Below are 18,336 nucleotides of genomic sequence, written 5' to 3' on the forward strand. Positions count from 1 at the left end.
CCCGAGCTCAGCTAAGATGGACTGATGCAAAGTGGAAAAGTGTTCTGGGGTCTGACGAGTCCACATGTCTAATTGTTTTTTGGAAACGGTGAACGTCGTGTCCTCCAGACCAAAGAGGAAAAGAACCATCAGGACGGTTCTAGGTGCAAAGTTGAAAAGCCCAGCATCTGTGATGGTATGGGGGTGTATTACTGCCCAAGGAATAGGTAACTTACACATCTGTGAAGGCACCATTAATGCTGAAAGGTACATACAGGTTTTGGAGCAACATATGTTGCCATCCAAGCAACGTTATCATGGACGCCCTTGCTTATTTCAGCAAGACAATGCCAAGTCACTTGTTACAACAGCGTGGCTTCATAGTTAAAGTGTGCGGGTACTAGACTTGCTTGCCTGTAGTCCAGACCTGTTTCCCATTGAAAATGTGTGGCACATTATGAAGCCTAAAATACCAGAACAGACCCCGGACTGTTGAACAACTTAAGCTGTACATAAAACAAGAATGGGAAAGAATTCTACCTGAAAAGCTTCAAAAATGTGTCTCCTTAGTTCCCAAAGGTTTATTGAGTGTTGTTAAAAGAAAAGGTGATGAAACACAGTGGTGAACATGCCCTTTCGCAAGTACTTTGGCATGTGTTGCAGCCATGAAATTCTAAGTTAATTATTATTTGCAAAAAAAAACGTAAAGTTTATGAGTTTGAACATCAAATATCTTGTCTTTGCAGTGCATTCAATTGACTATGGGTTGAAAAGGATTTGCAAATCATTGTATTCCGTTTATATTTACATCTAACACAATTTCCCAACTCATATGGAAATGGGGTTTATAGCTGCGGGCATTACACTACAGGCTCTCCTCGCTCTTTCCTGTGTCTCCTTCTCACAGACAAGCAAGCGCACATACGTCACATACTGTCACGTCATACGTCACATACGTATACGCCGTCTTGGAGCAGAGAGGTAGCAGCATGGGTAACGTTAGCTGTGATGCTAGCAGAGCCCTGCGAGTGGTGATACGAGAGAAAAAAGGTGCGAATGAAGGAAGAATGAATTCCCAAGAAAAACAGCAGGGGGTCCATCGTCTGGCGGTGGTTTGGCTTCAAGTGGGAATATGTCGAACAGACAACCGTAATTTGTCAAGTGTGGGCCAAAAACGTTGCTACAGAAAGTAGCATTACTGCTAATATGTAGCATCATTTCAAAAGTCACCAGCGCACCCCGCGACCCCAAAGGGAATAAGCGGTAGGAAATGGATGGATGGACCTGCTAGAGAATGAAGAGCGCTTACTCCGCTTGTCAACATCTCTGTTCGGTGCCACATTGGCCACACCATCAAAATGTCGAGGCAAACATTTTCAGATCAAAACCGTATGAAAAAAATAGTCAACAAAATAATTGTTAAAAGTCCGTAGTAATATACCGCATAGCGAAGGACAAACACTATTTGATTTCCTATTATGCAGCTCATTTTTATTTGACACTTAAAATGTCTCTGACAATCTTACACTTTCTGTTTTGGAAATGGTATGAACATTTATGCCATTGTTTAATAATTGTTTAATAAACACACTTTTGGTCAATTGACTTAGTTGTGATTTCCCTCTCTGCATTAAAGTTTAAAATGAGCATATATTAATGCAGTATGAACAAGAATGTTTTAATGTAGAAACATAGAATCATCATACTGCTGTGATTATATGTATCAAGTGTTAATTCAAGGCCAAGGCAAAATATCGAGATATATATCGTGTATCGCGATATGGCCTAAAATTATCGAGATATTAAAAAAAGGCCATATCGCCCAGCCCTAATTCACACTGACATTCACACACTAGGACCAATTTAGTGTTACCAATCAACCTATCCCCAGGTGCATGTCTTTGGAGGTGGGAGGAAGCCGGAGTACCCGGAGGGAACCCACGCAGTCACGGGGAGGACATGCAATCTCCACACAGAAACATCCCGAGCCCGGGATTGAACTCAGGAATACTCAGGCCCTTCGTATTGTGAAGCAGACGCACTAACCCCTATTCCACCGTGCTGCCCGGGTGATATGATCTAGGGCAGGGGTCTCAGACACGCGGCCCATGGGCCGCAATTGGCCCGCGAGACGTTATTTTGCGGCCCGCACCTTGATATGTAAATTTAATGTTAGTGAGGCCTGCAAGTTTAATATGAATGGTGTTTATATGAATGGCGCTTGACAGCGTCATATTTGCCATAATTGCCAACCCTTCCAATTTTTAATGGGGACTCCCAAAATTCAATCATTCCAGAAAACCGAACATCTGTCGGTTCTCTCCCAACCAACAACGTTCAATGGGTGCCGTTTTGACACTGCCTTTAAAGCTTTCCATAACATGTACTAACAGCATTTCAGCCCAGCCATGTTTTATACCTGGCTCTTGGACACACACGCCATCGAGTGCGCCTCTTTATCATTCAAACAGCGTGCCGGCCCAACCACATGTTGTGTATGGCTTCTGCAATCGTGCGTCAAGGACTGCAGGGCATGCTTGATCAACAGCCATACAGGTCACACTGAGGGTGGCCGTATAAACAACTTTAACACGGTTACAAATAGGCACCACACTGTGAACCCACACTAAACAAGAATGAAAAAACCCATTTCAGGAGAAGATCCGCACCGTAACACAAGATAAACACAACAGAACAAATATCCAGAGTCCCATACAGCCCTAACTTTTCCCGGCTACAATACACCACCCCGCTACCACCAAACTCCGCCGTGCGTGGGTTGAGGTGGAGCGTTAGGGCTGCAAGGTGTTCTGGGTATTTCTTCTGTTGTGTTTATGTTGTGTTACGGTGTTGATGTTCTCCCGAAATGTGTTTGTCATTCTTGTTTAGTGTGGGTTCACAGTGTGGCGCATAATTGTAAACGTGATAAAGTTGTTTATACGGCCACCTTCAGTATGACCTGTATGGCTGTTGATCAAGTATGTCTTGCAGACACGGACACGTGCCTGTTGAAGCCTCATATGACATGTAGCTGGGCCGGCACGCTGTCAATACGATGAAAAGGCGGATTCGATGAATTGTAGAGAGCGGCATACTGTTGGCCGTCGAGAGAATGATTGCCCCCGGGGAATTGTTGGGAGGTGCACCGAAATTCGGAAGTCACCTGGAAATATCGGTAGAGTTGGCCATCCACAGAAGGTCTATTAATTAAAAAGTGCATGTTAGATTTACTAAGAAATCTTTTCTTGCGGCCCAACCTCACCCAGTTTTTGCATCCAATGGACCTCAGGCAAAATGAGTTTAAGTCCCCTGATCTAGGGTGATATGATCTAAAATCAATATTGAGATATACATTAGTGATCCTTCTACGATAACAATACATAGCAGGATTACTGCACACTGTGATTACTCTTCTGTTGTTGTGACACTTTACATTCACGCAAGGTTAGGGGTTAGCATGGCGTCTTAAAAGATTAGTACAGGAGGGACAACTCTGCACTGTACTTTAGCACAGCCAGCTTGCCACACAGGCGGCCAACAGTAAAACGACAAACAAAAACGCCGTAGTTTCGTGGTCGATTACGTCGATTAATCACGGCAGCTTCGTGTGACACAATTAACAGTACAGTAGACGTGTTTGCCATTTCCTTATTAATACAAAAATGCTTACATTGTCTTTTCCCTTTCAATGGGCACATCTTCAACAACTCCTGTGTATTTCCATTTTAAGTGTTCGTGCATCGTCCTCTCCTTTTCCGTGGGAGCATCTTCGACAATTCCTGTATGTTTCCTTTTTAAGTGTTCGAGCATCGTAGTTGTACTCTTATGATAAGCCAGTGATGTTTTACAGAGAGAACAGACCACTCTTTTGTCCCCATCTGTGGTAAAATACACCCACACTTTCGACGCTCTAGGTCTTGTTTTGGGACTCATACTACATTCCGACTCGCCGGTCGCCGCCATTTTTCATATCAAAACAGTGAGTGTGAGGGGGAAGAGGGGGCGCCCACAGCACGCAGGCTGGTCTGGAGATGAATTACAATGAACCGTTTATGACAGGAGACCAAAAGAGAAAAAAGGCAAACAGTAAAACGACGCGCTGATTAGCCTTTGGGGTGGATGTATGTTTTTTTCATTGAATATTATTTTAATATTTCTTTATTATTTATTTCAATATTTATAAAGACATGCACCTGGGGATAGGTTGATTGGCAACACTAAATTGACCCTAGTGTGTGAATGTGAGTGTGAATGTTGTCTGTCCATCTGTGTTGGCCCTGTGATGAGGTGGCGACTTGTCCAGGGTGTACGCCGCCTTCCGCCCGATTGTAGCTGAGATAAGCGCCAGCGCCCCCCGCAACCCCAAAAGGGAATAAGCAGTAGAAAATGGATGGATGGATGGATATTATTTTAATAATTTTAATGATTGAAAAACAATAAACAATAGGTGGTTTCACTCACAGTGGTTAGTGCATGTGCCTCACAATACGCATGTCCTGATTAGTCCTAAGTTCAATGCCGGGCTCGGTATCTTTCTGTGTGGAGTTTGCATGTTCTCCCCGTGACTGTGTGGGTTTCCACCGGGTACTCTGGCTTCCTCCCACCTCCAAAGACATGCACCTGGGGATAGGTTGATTGGAAACACTATATTGGCCCTAGTGTGTGAATGTAAGTGTGAATGTTGTCTATCTGTGTTGGCCCTTCGATGAGGTGGAAACTTGTCCAGGGTGTACCCCGCCTTCCACCCAAATGCAGCAGAGATAGGCTCCAACACCCCTCGCAACCTCAAAAGGGACAAGCGGTAGGAAATGGACGGATGAATGGAAAAATAATATACAATACGTGGGTTGCAATCACAGGGGTAAGTGCATGTGCCTCACAATACGCAGGTTCTTAGTAGTCCTGAGTTCAATCCCTGGCTCGGGATCTTTCTGTGTGGAGTTTGCATGTCCTCCCCGTGACTGTGTGGGGTCCCTCCGGGTACTCCGGCTTCCTCCCACTTCCAAAGACATGCAACTGGGAATAGGTTGATTCACAACACTAAATTGGCCCTAGTGTGTGAATGTTGTCTGTCTATCTGTGTTGGCCCTGCGATGAGGTGGCAACTTGTCCAGGTTGTACCCCGCCTTCCACCAGAATGCAGCTGAGATAGGCTCCAGCACCTCCCGCAACCTCAAAAGGGACAAGCGGTAGAAATGGATGGATGGAATAACAATAAACGATAAGTGGGTTGCAATCACACGGGTAAGTGCACGTGCCTCACAATACGCATGTCCTTAGTAGTCCTGGGTTCGGTATCTTTCTGTGTGGAGTTTGTTCTCCCCATGACTGTGTGGGTTTCCACCGGGTACTCCGGCTTCCTCCCACCTCCAAAGACATACACCTGGGGATAGGTTGATTGGCAACACTATATTGGACCTAGCGTGTGAATGTGAGTATGAATGTTGTCTGTCTATCTGTGTTGGCCCTGCGATGAGGTGGCGTCTTGTCCAGGGTGTACACCGCCTTCTGCCCAATTGTAGCTGAGATAAGCGCCAGCGCCCCCCGGTAGAAATTGCATGGATGGATGGATATTATTTTAATAATTTTAATGATTGAAAAACAATAAACAATAGGTGGGTTGCAATCACAGTGTTGGCCTTAGTGTGTGAATGTGAGTGTGAATGTTGTCTGTCTATCTGTGTTGACCCTGCGATGAGGTGGCAACTTGTCCAGGGTGCACCCCGCCTTCAGCCCAAAAGCAGCTGAGATAGGCTCCAGTACCTCCAGCGACCCTGAACGGGACAAGCGGTAAGAAATGGATGGATGGATGGAAAAACAATAAACAATAGGTGGGTTGCAATCACAGGGGTTAGTGCATGTGCAATAAGCAGGTCCGTAGTAGTCCTGAGTTCAATCCCAGGTTTGGGATCCTTCTGTGTGGAGTTTGCATGTTCTCCCCGTGACTGAATGGGTTCCCTCCGGGTACTCCGGCTTCCTCCCACTTCCAAAGACATGCACCTGAGGATAGGTTGATTGGCAACATTAAATTGCCCCTTGTGTGTGAATGTTGTCTGTCTATCTGTGTTAGCCCTGCGATGAGGTGGCGACTTGTCCAGGGTGTATCCCGCCTTCTGCCCGAATACAGCTGAGATAGGCTCCAGCACCCCCCGCCACCCCAAAGGGGACAAGCGGTAGAAAATGGATGGATGGATGGGTTGCAATTTTTTGCTTCCTCTGTTTGCCACATCCATGACTTGGGGTTTATCAGTTATGGCATCGGGGCAGTTCCGGGTTTCATGCGATGGTTTTAATCCCCATTCGGCTTTGTTTATCTGTCTAAATCGGTGCAAATTTAAGCCTATTTTGAAAAGTTTAGAGGCAAATACAAAAGCAATCATGAAAAAAAAATATTTCACATGGGATGTAACGGCTTTTTACACTCTCAAAAAAAATCCATTCATCCATCCATTTACTACCGCTTGTCCCTTTTGGGTCGCGGGGGCAATTAACTGGAAAAAATGTAGAAAGTAAATGTTTCATATTCTGATATCGGAACCGGACGTTTCAATTTAAAAAAAAAACTGACTGTGGACCGGGCTATTGCATAAAAGAGTGTGGTGCCGTATCCAGCGTTCATACATAACAAAAACCCCACATTGATCCATCATCTGGTATTCAGAGTGGGTCCATGTAAGTTTTGGTATTTTAATTTCATTGTCATAAATAAAAATAAAAAAACAAAAAACGTCTGTTTTTTTCATTTTGTTCTAAAATACCATCCGTCCATCCATCCAACTTCTTCCGCTTATCCAAGGTCTGGTTGCAGTGGGAGCAGCCTAAGCAGAGAAGCCCAGACTTCCCTCTCCCCAGCCACTTTGTCCAGCTCCTCCTGGGGGATCTCGAGGCGTTACCAGGCCAGCCGGGAGACATAGTCTTCCCAACGTGTCCCGGGTCTTCCTCATGGCCTCTTACCGGTCGGACATCCCCTAAACACCTCCCCAGGAGGCGTCCAGGGGGTATCCTGACCAGATGCCCGAATCACCTCATCCGGCTTCTCAGCGGCTTTACTTTGAGCTCCTCCAAAATGACAGAGCTTCTCACCCTATCGCAAAGGGAGAGCCCAGGCACCAGTCGGAAGAAACTAATTTAGGCTCCTTGTACCCGTGATTTTGTCCTTTCGGTTACAACCCAAAGCTCATAGGTGAGGATGGGAACATAGATGGACAGATAAATTGAGAGCTTTGCCTTCCAGCTCAGCTCTTTCTTTATACCACAACGGATCAATACAGTGTCCGCATTACTGAACATGCCGCACCGATCCGCCTGTCGATCTCATGATCCACTCTCTCTTTACTCGTGAGCAAGACTCCGAGGTACTTTAACCCCTCCACTTGGGGAAAGATCTCTTCCCTCACTGTGGAGATGGCACTCCAACCGAGTGCTGATCCCCATCCCAGTCGCTTCACACTCGACTGCAAACTGATCCAGCGAGAGTTGAAGATCCTGGCCAGATGAAGCCATCAAGGCGACATAAATCTGCCAAAAGCAGAGACCCAATCCTGCAGCCACCCAACCTGATCAACGCCATAAATGTGCCGAGAAATTCTGTCCATAAAAGTTGGGAACAGACAACCCCGGTCTGCCAATGCAGAAGCACCACCCCAACTAAGATAGCCCCACAGTATCCAGAACCTTAAGGAACATTGGGGGGATCTCACCGAAAAGCTTTTCAACTACCTCGGCAACCTCAGCCCCAAAAACAGGAGAGCCCACCACAGATTCCCCAGGCACTGCTTCCTCACAGGAAGACATGTAGGTGGGATTGAGGAGGTCTTCAAAGTATTCCCTCCACCATTCTACAACTTCCTGAGTCGAGGTCAGCAGCACACCATCCACACCATACATGGTGTTGACTGTGCACTGCTTCTTCCTGCTGAGGCAGCAGATGGTGGTCCAGAATCACTTTGAAACCATCCAGAGCTCTTTTCCATGGTTTCCCCGAATTCCTCTCATGTCCGAGTTTTTGCCTCCCCGACCGTCGAAGCTGCACACCGTTTGGCCTGGTGGTGCCCGTCCGGAGTCCAAAGAGCCAAAAAGACTTGATAGGACTCTTTCTTCAGCTTGACAGCTTGCCTCACCAGGGGGTTCTGAGATTACCGCCACGACAGGCACTAACCATCTTGCGGCCACAGCTCCAATCGGCCGCTTCGACAATAGAGGTACGGGAAATGGTCCAATCAGACTCAAAGCCCAGCACCTCCCTCGTGACATGTTTAGAGTTCCTCCGGAGATAGGAACTAAAACTCTCTCTGACCAGAGATTCTGAAAGACGTTCCCGGCAGACCCTTACAACGCGTATGGGGCTGCCAGGTCGGTCGGCATTCTCCCCCACCATCAGAGCTAACTCACCACCAAGTGGTGATCGGTAGAAAGCTCCAGCCCTCTTTTCACCCGAGTGTCCAAAACATAAGATCGCAAATCCGATGACACAACGACAAAGTCGATCATCGAACTGCGGCTTTATGTTTAAAAATGGTGCTTGTTATAAATTATCTGTGACGAGAACAAAATTCCAATAACAAAACACCACTCAGGTTCAGATCTGGGCGGTCATTCCTCCCATTCACACTGTATTAGCTATAATTGCCTACTATCAAACGTTTGAAATGTAATATTTATTCTACACATTTTTACAACATTAGAAACCATTAGTAACTCAGAGTCTACTCAGGAGGTTAGATAACTCCTGGAAATTATTGGCTTTTAATGACCAAAGGTATAGATGTGTGTGTCCAAGTTAAAGGAAACGGTAGGCTGTCTTCTTTTAACATATTTATTACAATCTTTGGCAAGCTAAGTAATGTTTGCTGTGGTCTGGAACAACATGGCACACAAACAACCATCTGAAATGCAGCAAATATTACATTCCGATAGTGTGTCATGAGCCATGGAAAACTAAATTATATACAAAGAGGATAAAAGTAAAGGAAATTAAATGAGCTCAAATATACCTACAAATGAGGCATAAAATAGCATGTTAGCATTGATTATTTTGCAGTCATGCACTGACCAAAAATGCCTGATTAGCACTCCAACAAGTCAATAACCTCAACAAAGCACACCTTTGTGCATTCACGCACAGCATGAAAGTTTTGGTGAACAAAATGATACCAAAGAGGATTGGAAGATTTTACATGTAAACAAACTGTGTCACAGTCCACACTATGGTGAGTTCAAAACCAGTGAAATTAGTAGGACAAAACAATGTTCACCAAATACTATTATCAGTGTAGCATACACACAAACATATTAAACAGTGGGCTTTCTAACAATTGGAAAGGTTTGTATAATGTTTTGTCCTCAAACAAAAAATATATATTTTCCCCCCATCTTTTTCCGTTTTCAAGCCTTTTTTAAAAATGCTCCAGGGAGGCAAAAGGGCGGCACTAAAGAGCTGCATGGGTTTGACTTTACAGGGACGTTTTTATTCACACACTCATGGATTGGAAACAATTCATATTTTTAAAGTCCAAGCAAAGTCCTGATACACTACAGAATTCTGAGAATATTTTAAATAGTAGTTCTTCATTTTTTAGAAAAAGAGTTGTTTCATCTGCTAATTCACTATTATTTCCATGCCAGCAGGTTCAAATATGGTGATAGGAAATTTGGTTGTGCCTGAGACTAGTAAGACACAACTATTAATATTATCATAAAGTCCTCAAATTATCTCCCGACACCAAATCCAGTGTGTTCCAGCATTAGAAAAAGAAAGTAATGTTCCAGTTAGTCAAGCATTTTATTAAAGTACACGAAGAGCAGAAAACCATCATGTGTAATTAAACCCCTGTGTTAAATAATGTCCATGTCAGTCGTATGTTGTTATGAATGGAGCATCCTTGGAGGACTCCTTATTGTTTAAAAAAATATTACTACGGTACCATGTGCCTGTGACAATGGCTAACATGTAAAGAAAATACTTTAGACATGGCACAACGTTTCAGGACTTCTTAAGAAATATATAAACACACATATCAACAGAAAATTAAACTGAACATAAAACCAAAATTGATTTGTTTTTAAAAGTTTATTCAAACACCGGAACCGGAAGTAGCTATTTTAGAGACAGGACCATGGACGGCCACAAAGTTTCAGGACTTCTTCAGAAATATCTATACACACGTATCAACAGAAAATAAAACTGAAAAGCAAACCAAAATTGATGTGTTTTTACAGTATATTACAACACCGGAACCTGAAGCAGCTATTTTACAGACAGGACCGTGGACTGTCATTTACCATGAATTGATTAACGTGGACCCCGACTTAAACAAGTTGAAAAACTTATTCGGGTTTTACCTTTTAGTGGTCAGTTGTACGGAATATGTACTGTACTGTGCAATCTACTAATAAAAGTTTCAATCAGTCAATCAATCTGTAAGAAAATCTGAACTATGATGCACAATCCTTTTTGTCTCAACTTTGGTGTTATATGTGCATACATATATCTGTAAATGCAGACATTAGACCTTGTTGTGCCATGTCGAAAATATTTTCTGTGTACAGCTTAAAATACATTTTAGCCAGATACACGGGTACTGCCATATCCTCGCTTTTAATTTGAAAATAAACTGCAAATAAAAATAAAATATCCGATTTGGTCGGTTTTTCCGTTTTTTGTTTACTGGAAAATTTGATTTTTCTTTTCAAAACCAAAAATGAAAAACAGTTTTTTTTTTTTCAATTTTTGTTTTCTTATTTCAAAATGAAATTCAAATAAACCAGTCAGTTTCAGTTTTTCGATATCCCTTTATTAAAACAAATTTTAAATACCAAAATATGCACTGATTGTTTTTGTTTACTGGGGATCTCCATTTATCTTTTCAAAACCATAAAAAGACAAACACTTAGTATTTCCTTTTTCTTTTTTGTATTTGAATACAAAATTTAAAAAAACTATCGTGTTTTTGTTTATTCATTGTTATTCATGAAAAAAACTGAAATACCAATACATACACTGATAATATTCACAACGCAGGATACAACACTACATTTTGTTTTTTCCAACAGGCCACTCTGCGGTCTCGTCTTTAAAAAAACAACTTCCGGGTTTACGTCCGGGGTTTTGTTTTCGTTTCTGCTGACTGGTGAATTAAAATGTTTCTACATTAAACTATGAATACAAAATAAAACCGTTTATAAAATTATTGCTGTTTGACACTGAAACTGTGTTGTTTTTTCATTTTACTTTAGGTTTTCAATATAAAATGGTGTCTTTTTCAATTCCCATTCATGAAAAGAAAATCCATTGACCAAGAGATACACTGACACGTTTGCTGTTTCACAGAGTTAACTGTATTGACGGCGCACCTTTAGTTACTAAAAATAATAAATGGATAATACTATAAGGAATGACTGTGCCGTTCTTCACATTCCAGATCCTATTTTTTCACTAAAATGTAAAATGTAACGCCACACTTACTTTCATCTGGCTGGTTATTGTTTCCTGCCGCTGACCAACTTCGGAGAATGCAGCAAGAGCAGAAAAAAATGTCAGGTGGATTTTGACCCTTTGTGCATGTTGCGCAATGTTACAGAGCAAGTACTATCATTGTGAACATACTGATTGTGGTCTTTCACAAAACAGATTGGGTATTTGTAAAAACTACAACAGAGGTGTCCAAAGTGCAACTCAGGGGTCATTTGTTGTCCGCAGTTATTTTTTGTCATTAACTTGTGGTACATTCTAAAAATCAATATACAATTAAATATGGCCCACTACAGAACATTACAAAGAAGATTAAGCAGCATATAATATAAAATGTTATGAAGAAAAGTTAACATGCATATGTTGACCTGTATGCAGTGGTGTTGAATAATAATTAAAAAAAAAAAGTAAAACGTACGGCCCTCAGCCGTATCTGGCCTGCGAGATGAGTTTGCCAATAATTAAAATGAGCTGCTGTTCTAAATGTGTTCACTGGATGTCACAATAGAAATTCTGTTTGGCAAACAAACAGTTTATACTGAGGCCAAGCAAGAGATACACAGTAGAGGGTGATTGTGGCTCCTCCTCCTCGACACACATGAAACTTAAAACCTGCCGTTTTATGTCTTCTGCTACGAACACATCGTTATTTGGCACCCTTACTCCCCCAAAATGTCTCTGTCAAATACGAGAAAAGTGAGATTAACCCTTTTGAATAGTTTTTACCTCCGTTTCTTATGGTTTGTTGAGTTAGCACTGGATTGGAACATGGACATGACAAAGGAGGTATTTGATACCTCGAAGAGTTTACATGTTGTGTTTTTCATTTAATCCAAGAAAGACTGTGACTTAATCCTGGCTTTGCAGATACACCGAGTCAAAGTCTAAGCTCATTGTGTTTTTGAAACTGCACCAATTTCTGGAAAATTTTCTACAAACTTGAAGTGTTTTGTCCAAAGGGTCATTTGTGGTGTGAACATTTTCAGAATGGGCTTGTTCTATTTTTGGCCAAAGTAAAACAAAGCAAACAACCTGGAGTTGTCTTTACATTGAAGTTATCATGCCTTGATTCTACGATTCCGGCCCACTTGGAAGTAGATTTTCCTCCATGTGGCCCTTGAGCTAAAATTAGTTTGACAACCCAGCTTCAGTACTTCTTTACTAGGATGTCAAATTGTAATTTATATTATTGAACATAAAACGCATTTCAAAAAGTAAATGATATTTTTTTGTGCATGATTTGGAAATACCAGATTGATGAATTTACAGCAGAGCTCAACTACGACGCTGATGAAGAAACTATCTGGAACAGCATGGGGAGCAGACCTCAACATACAGAATAAGTTATACCTTAAATACGGAGCAGCAGCTTGGGGTACAACAGCCAAAACCAATTCTCACAGATTAGGCAAAGTGCAAAACCAAGCATATATAGGATCATCTCAGGTGTTATCAAATCCACAACTATTCAAGCCATGGACACTATCACTGGTTTGCAGAGTTTTGAGGGTTGACAAGATGCCAAAATCATCACCCAGGCAGCAAAATTAAAATCATCAATTGAACAAAAAATGCCTGTACCTTCAAGTCAAGATGTAGACTTTAAACGAACCAGCTTCATTCAGAATGTAGCGTGACTTATATCAAATGGCACTTTTTTCTCCAGTGACTTTACATAGACGAACCCATTATCTACATTGACGCTACATTTACACCAGTGTGGGTGGTAGAGTGTCTTTCCCATGACAGTGGCTGTGATGGCAGAAGCTGGATTTGAACCCAGGAACCCTCAAGTTTATGGTTGTGTGCTCGGAGCCACGGCGCCCCAAGAAGCAAGAAGACAAGAAAGAAAATATTCATAATTAAAACACCAATAGAACAGAACAATCCCAACACATGGTTGAGTTCCAGCATGGGAAATAAACAAGTTCCCATAAGTCAGGGATTCTATTCCGGACATCCTCAACAAGGGAACACAGTCAGAGCTAGTCAAAAGAGCACTAACCCTTGACCATATAGAACATCTGTATCCCTATGAGCATTGGTCTCATGTCTACACAGACAAATCAGCTTAAGAGGCAACTAAAATGGAGGGTGGTGGAATTTTTCTGACTCTGAAAGATGGAACATCAAACAAGCTATCCCTACTGGAAAACTCTGTACTCATTACAAAGCAGAGTCAAAACAGCAGTCACAAAAATATTGGAGAACAAAGAAACAACACGCTCCAAAATTGTAATATTCTGTGATGCTCTGTCTATATTACAGTCTGTGCAAAATCCTCAAAACAAAGAACTCGTTCCTCTTTTATCTGCCCTGGCCAGTCTGCAAGCAGCCATTGATCTTACCATCTTTCAGTGGATAAAGAAACTGATATAATAGCAAATGCGGGTGAAAAACAGCCTCAAGAAGATCGACTCCTTACCTCCGAAGAAGCAAAGAGGATAGATATCATTAAGAACAGACAGAAAAAACTAATGACTGCAGGAGCATCCAAAGTATAACCAACAGGATGCTCTCTGCCTCCTCTCCAGACTGGATCAGGTAACCATCTTTGGACTAACAGTTGGACACTCCAGGCTCAGACACCACATTTACAAAATTCCACATAGGAGACTCTGCAATGTGCCCATTTGCTCCTGCCCCAATGACGGTGGAACATCTCCTTCAGAACTGTACACCAAAACTTCTGAGCAGAACTTGACCTGCTGAGACACCGATGAGGGACAAACTCTTTGGGCCCCCGGAATGCTTCCACTGTACAGCAGCCTTCGTTAGAAGCCTGCAGAGTTCCTGTCAAGTGAACGACAAAGAAGAATACGTTTTTGTTATTTTTTGGACTTAGATTTAGACCTAGACTTAGACAAACTTTAATGATCCACAAGGGAAATTGTTCCACACAGTACCTCAGTTACAATGATGGAAAGCGTAAGGATGGAAAGGACAATGCAGATATATATAGACTAAATATAGCGATATAAAATATAACATACTGTATACATAAATGATTCTTTGTCACCGCACCACTGCGCCCCACTGCTCCCCTCACCTGCCAGGGGGTGATAAAGGGGATGGGTCAAATGCAGAGGACAAATTTCACCACACCTAGTGTGTGTGTGACAATCCTTGGTACTTTAACTTTGACTTAAGTATACATAATATTTACATAATATATGCACAGTGTATTATATGTACTGATATTATATATTATATTGCTGCGATGAGGTGGCAAGATAGGGAGCAGCGCCCCCTGCCACCCAAAGAGAATAAGCGGCAGAAAACTGATGGATGGATATATTATATTATGTCTATATACAATATATAACAATTACTAGGACTACAAATCTTTGGGTGTCCCACGATTCGATTCAATATTGATTCTTGGGGTCGCGATTCGATTATAAATCGATTTTTTCAATTCAACACGATTCTCGATAAAAAACGATATTTTTCCGATTCAAAACGATTCTGTATTCATTCAATACATAGGATTTCAGCAGGATCTACCCCGGTCTGCTGACATGCTAGCAGAGTAGTAGATTTAAAAAAAAAAAAAGCTTTTATAATTGTAAAGAACAATGTTTTATCAACTGATTGCAATAATGTAAATTTGTTTTAACTATTAAACGAACCAAAAATATGACCTATTTTATCTTTGTGAAAACATTGGACACAGAGTGTTGTCAAGCTTATGAGATGCGATGCAAGTGTAAGCCACTGTGACACTATTGTACTTTTTAAAAATGTTTTATGAATGTCTAATGATAAAGTCAATGAAGAATTTTTAGTCACTGCTATGCTGAAATTATAACTAATATTGATACTGTTGTTGATAATATTCATTTTTGTTTCACTACTTTTGGTTTGTTCTGTTTTGTGTTTGTGTCTCCTCTCAATTGCTCTGTTTATTGCAGTTTTGAGTGTTGCTGGGTCAGGTTTGGTTTTGGAATTGGATTGAATTGTTATGGTATTGATGTGTATTGTATTGTTGGATTGATAAAAAAAATAAAAACAGATTTTTTGAAAATGAGAATCGATTCTGAATCCCGATTAAAAATCGAATAAATTTTTTTCCACACCCCTAACAATTACCATGTACTATATAACAATTACCATGTAATGTTTGTTGTAAATAAACATGTTTGTTGTATTTGTTTATTTTTTGGGTTTTTTGAGCACTTTGGCTTCCTCCTGCATGCAAAAATATGCATTAGGTTAATTGGAGACCCTAAAATTATCCATAGCTATAAATGTTAGTGTTAATGTGTTTTTTATCTGTATACGCCCTGCAATTGGCTGGCAACCAATCTCGGGTGTGCCACCCCTCTTGCCGGAAGACAGATAGGATAAGCTCCAGTTTACAATCTAGTGAGGATAAACGGTATAGAAAATTGATGGATCTATATGTATTTGCCATGAATACCATTTAAAATAATTTGCTATTAATAACACTTTATATACAACCAACATTGGGTATTTTTGTTTACTTGATTGATTGATTGATTGATTGATTGATTGATTGATTGATTGATTGATTGATTGATTGATTGATTGATTGATTGATTGAAACTTTTATTCGTAGATTGCACAGTACAGTACATATTCCGTACAATTGACCACTAAATGGTAACACCCGAATAAGTTTTTCAACTTGTTCAAGTCGGGGTTCACGTTAATCGATGCATGGTAAAATCAATCGCTGCAATGGCCGGGGATCAAACCTGGATCAACTGCTTGGAAGGTAGCCATGTTCACCACTATACCACCATCGCACATCATCATCTACATCAGGGGTCACCAACCTTTTTGAAACCAAGAGCTACTTCTTGGGTACTGATTAATGCGAAGGGCTACCAGGGCTACTACTTAAATAAATTGCCAGAAATAGCCAATTTGCTCAATTTACCTTTAATATATATATATATATATATATATATATATATATATATATATATATATATATATATATATATATATATATATATATATATATATATATATATATATATATATATATATATATATATATATATATATATATATATATATATATGTATATATATACATATATATGTATATATATATATATATATATATATATATATATATATATATAAAATTGGTATTTTTGTCTGTCATTACGTCGTACATTTTTTTTCCTTTTGCTTAAAGTTTTTTGTAAAGAATAAATAATGAAGGGCTTCACGGTGGCAGAGGGGTTAGTGCGTCTGCCTCACAATACGAAGGTCCTGCAGTCCTGGGTTCAATTCCAGGCTGAGGATCTTTCTGTGTGGAGTTTGCATGTTCTCCCCGTGAACGCGTGGGTTCCCTCCGGGTACACCGGCTTCCTCCCACTTCCAAAGACATGCACCTGGGGATAGGTTGATTGGTAACACTAAATTGGCCCTAGTGTGTGAATGTGAGTGTGAATGTTGTCTGTCTATCTGTGTTGGCCCTGCGATGAGGTGGCGACTTGTCCAGGGTGTACCCCGCCTTCCGCCCGATTGTAGCTGAGATAGGCGCCAGCGCCCCCCGCGACCCCGAAAGGGAATAAGCGGTAGAAAATGGATGGATGGATAAATGATGAAAAAAACACTTAATTGAACGGTCTAAAAGAGGAGAAAACACAAAAAAAAAATAAAAATATAATTTTGAAACAGAGTTTATCTTTAATTTCGACTCTTTAAAATTCAAAATTCAAAAGAAAAATATGAAGAAAAAAACTCTCTAATTTGAATCTTTTTGAAAAAAAATTTAAAAAGAATTTATGGAAAATCATTAGTAATTTTTCCTGATTAAGATTAATTTTAGAATTTTGATGACACGTTTTAAATAGGTGCAAATCCAATCTGCACTTTCTTAGAATATATAACAAATTGGACCAAGCTATATTTCTAACAAAGACAAATCATTATTTCTTCTAGATTTTCCAGAACAAAAATTTTCAAAGAAATTCAAAAGACTTTAAAATAAGATTCAAATTTGGTTCTAAAGATTTTGTTGCGATCCGATGGTCGGATCATCACCATATTGTTGTTTTTGTTCCATTTTTATATCACTCTGCGGTTTGACATACTTAGTTCCTGTTTTGCTCGTTTCCATGGTCACTCATTAGTTTCAGCTGCTACTCTCTTTTCCAGCACACCTGTCTTTACTAATCACAACCTGTTTATAAGCCAGCGTTTTCTGTTCACTGATTGTCGGATCTTAGTTTGTTCACATACATCTGTTTATGACTTGTCTCTCACTCTCGTTTTCGCTAGCTCTCACGCTAAGCTTTATTTTATTCCTAGCTTTCACGCTAGTTGTTTTGTGTTTCCTTTTGTGTGCCTTTGTGCTTCGGTTTGTTTGTCCTAGCTTTCCATGCTAGCGCTTTTATTTGCCTTTTCTATTTGTATCAGTGTTTTTGTTCATAGCTCCTTTTGTTTAATAAATCCCTTAGTTCTTACCTTTTTGCTGTGTTCTTGCTGACGCATCCACGGAGGACCGAATCCGGCATTACAATGCCAAACAAGCGTAACAGATTTTCTAGATTTGCCAGAATAATTTTTTTGAATTTTAATCATAATAAGTTTGAAGAAATATTTCACAACTATTCTTTGTCGAAAAAACAGATGCTAAAATGAAGAATTAAATTAAAATGTATTTATTATTCTTTACAATAAAAAAAATAAATTTACTTGAACATTGATTTAAATTGTCAGGAATGAAGAGAAACGAATTTAAAAGGTATAAAGATATATGTATTTAAAAATCCTAAAATCCTTTTTAAGGTTGTATTTTTTCTCTAAAATTGTCTTTCTGAAAGTTGTAAGAAGCAAAGTAAAAAAATAAATGAATTTATTTAAACAAGTGAAGACCAAGTCTTTATAATATTTTCTGGGATT

General features: G+C 40.3%; 1 protein-coding gene across 2 annotated transcripts in view; it reads right to left on the reverse strand.

Moving 5' to 3' along the window:
- LOC133557658 (nicotinate-nucleotide pyrophosphorylase [carboxylating]-like) overlaps positions 1-11,551 on the reverse strand; it is a 34,806-nt gene extending 23,255 nt beyond the window's left edge. Inside the window, exon 1 of one of the 2 annotated variants that reach the window (XM_061908342.1) lies at positions 11,444-11,551. Coding sequence is in view for 1 of the 2 variants with exons in the window: in XM_061908333.1 (XP_061764317.1) it covers positions 3,650-3,942 (293 nt within the window). In the remaining variant the exon portion in view is untranslated. Of the gene's footprint in view, positions 1-3,649; positions 3,979-11,443 lie in introns of those variants that run through there. The other variant, XM_061908333.1, reaches the window with a different exon arrangement.
- Between the last annotated feature and the right edge of the window lie 6,785 nt (positions 11,552-18,336).

The sequence above is a fragment of the Nerophis ophidion genome, linkage group LG01, assembly GCF_033978795.1.
Source record: "Nerophis ophidion isolate RoL-2023_Sa linkage group LG01, RoL_Noph_v1.0, whole genome shotgun sequence".
NCBI lineage: Eukaryota > Metazoa > Chordata > Actinopteri > Syngnathiformes > Syngnathidae > Nerophis > Nerophis ophidion.